Below are 2,623 nucleotides of genomic sequence, written 5' to 3'. Positions count from 1 at the left end.
AGAATCATAGAATCATTGGCCACACTAGTTCTGATACAGGCCAGGACGGCATTGGCCTTCTTGGCCGCCTGGGCACACTGCCGGCTCACTTGCGGACACAAGTCACAAGATCTTGTAAAGCACCAAAGGACAAAAGCCAAGGCTTCTGCAGAGCTACACCTCACCCAAATCCTCACCCAGCCCTTAGTGGAAGCAGCAGATACAACCCCACTGTCCCTGCAGGAGCAGATCTGGGGCTGCTGGAGTTCAGCACAGGTTCAGGGTAGAGCAGATACTCAATCACTGAATTTCCTTTGCCCTGAGCTTATGCCTTCTCTGAGGTGCACAGACATTGCTGGTTATAGTGGCTATAAGGGTTTGTGCGCCGCATAATGCAGGACTTGCCGGCGTAGCTCTGTCGATGCTGCGTTTACCTGTTCTACAGTGTGGGTTTGCTGGTGGGAGACTCCTGGAGGGGGAACCCAGCCTTGGGTCTCCTGCTCTTTTCATGGGCAGAGTGGCCTCCAGTGTGAGGGTTTGCATGGTTCTGTTTGTAAGTATGCAGCATTTCAGCTCACTTAATTGCAAAGCGATGCTTATCTGATAGAAATGTGCAGCATAAAAAGTACAGCAGGTTTACCGCAGCGAGAAGTTCTTTCAAGAGGCTCATGCAGGTTTGGTTTCCCCCGGGGAAGGGCATCTGAGGGGCTCGAGTTAGCAGGTCTGAGCATTTGTGGGAAGAACTGGGTCTCTCTGGTTTAAGCACTTAAAATCTCACAAGGTGGGATCCTGGTCTCAAGGGTATTTTGCCACTGATTCAGTGGCATTTAAAAATGTATTTGTAAACTTCCTTTGTTCTTGTACTCTTCTTGCTCTGAGCCATCACCAGGACCCTGCATTGGACGGACCTACCCAAAATGACCATTCATGTGTTTTTAGCAAAACTTCACTGTTCATTTTACATGACTTTTTCTGAGTTTTTTACAAAAGGGGAAAAAACAATCTGAATAGAAAAACGTTTTCCTTTGTACACTCCATTAGTCTCCAGTCTTCTCTTGCACACAGCTTTTAATAAACATTTTTTACTTTCAAGACCAAGCCTTTTAACCAAAAGCCACTTTCCAAAAGCTGAGCCATTTTCAGACTTAGAAATGTGGGGACATGGGACAAACACACATTTTCTCTTCATTTCCCCCCTATTGCCACTGATGTGGTTTCCTTTCACTGCCGACTTCAAACGGCACTCGCAGCCCTGCCTTTGCCGCAGAGCTGACGGTCCCTTCCCTCTGCACAGCTTTCCAGGACGTCCACGTGATGATCTTTGTGGGCTTCGGCTTCCTCATGACATTCCTCAAGCGTTACGGATTCGGAGCCGTGGGTTTCAATTTCCTCCTTGCTGCCTTTGGGATCCAGTGGGCTCTCCTGATGCAAGGCTGGTTCCACTCTTTCAAGAGCGGGAAGATCCTCGTTGGAGTGGAGAAGTAAGGAGGAGATGGGCTCTGGGATGCCACCTCTTGACTGGCCAGTGGAAGAGCTGGGACAGGAGCCAAGCAGCTGGCAGCGCCTGTCCCTCTGTTACATGCAAACAAGCCTCTCAAATGTTGTCTTCCCTCCGCATACCTCCACTCACTTTCCACCTTTGAGTCCAAAGGTACTTGCCATTATGGTGGTACTGCTCAAAGGGAAATGTGAGACGAGCATCACCCCTTAGTCCCAAGCCAAGCACCATGGAATCCAGTGCTGAGAACATACATAATCCACATTATTTAAATAATTTGGGGGAAAGCACCTTTCCTGGGCAGTATGTCAGAATGGGAGGAAGGTCAGTGGGAAATCCAAGGCTGGTTCCTAATCACCTATTTGTCTTCAGGTGGGATCTCTGGAGCTGGGGGTGGGTGAGGGTGAGTTACAGAAGAGTATTTCCTCATTAAACCACAATTATCCTTCCCCTTTTCCAGCCTGATCAATGCTGATTTCTGTGTGGGCTCTGTGTGCATTGCCTTTGGGGCCATCCTGGGCAAAACCAGCCCCATACAGCTCCTCGTCATGACACTGTTTCAAGTCACGCTCTTCGCAGTGAACGAGTACATCCTCCTCAACCTGCTTCATGTAAGGCTTTAGGCAGCACCCGCTTAGTTCTGCTCCTTGCTCTCTGCGTCTCTGCAAATTGTCTCCTTTTGCTATGGCTCCACCACGCCACTGCCTTCATAAGATTTGAAATGCAAGAATTCAGGCAGAAAAAGCAGACATATTAGAAAAGAGGGGGTCAGTGAGGGGTACTTCCCTGAGAAGGGAGATCCTCCAGAGTTTTACACACAAGCCTGGCAATTCAAGAGCACTGGGTCCCTTCACTGCAGCTCCTGAGGCAGACAGGGGGGCTTAGCACAAAGGGCCAGTCATTCTCTTTGTGCCTGAGATTTCCCTTTCATCGGTTTTCCCTGCTGAAATATGGGCGCTGTAGAAGGAAATCAAGTGACAAAGAGGATGTCAGCAGATGCCTGCTGACAGAGGCAGGGTTCCTGCCCTCTGAGAGAGGGCTTGGAGGGCTGGGAAGCAAATAAGCTCCCAGAAGACCTGAGTGCACATGGGAGCCAACCTGGCTATCGCTGTAACCCACTTGCCATTAGGAAACTCCCCTCTGCTT

The 2,623-nt window shown here is 49.6% G+C and overlaps 1 protein-coding gene across 1 annotated transcript in view; it reads left to right on the top strand.

The window, feature by feature from the left end:
* RHCG (Rh family, C glycoprotein) overlaps nt 1–2,623 on the top strand; it is a 9,102-nt gene that overhangs the window by 2,897 nt on the left and 3,582 nt on the right. The window contains exons 2-3 of the mRNA XM_009335239.1: nt 1,274–1,460; nt 1,938–2,088. Of these exons, the coding sequence (XP_009333514.1) occupies nt 1,274–1,460; nt 1,938–2,088 (338 nt within the window). The remainder of the gene's footprint in view (nt 1–1,273; nt 1,461–1,937; nt 2,089–2,623) is intronic.

Source organism: Pygoscelis adeliae, unplaced genomic scaffold (genome assembly GCF_000699105.1).
Source record: "Pygoscelis adeliae isolate BGI_AS28 unplaced genomic scaffold, ASM69910v1 Scaffold21, whole genome shotgun sequence".
NCBI lineage: Eukaryota > Metazoa > Chordata > Aves > Sphenisciformes > Spheniscidae > Pygoscelis > Pygoscelis adeliae.
Note: the sequence above shows the minus strand (reverse complement) of the source record. Positions and strands in the feature narration are given on the sequence as shown.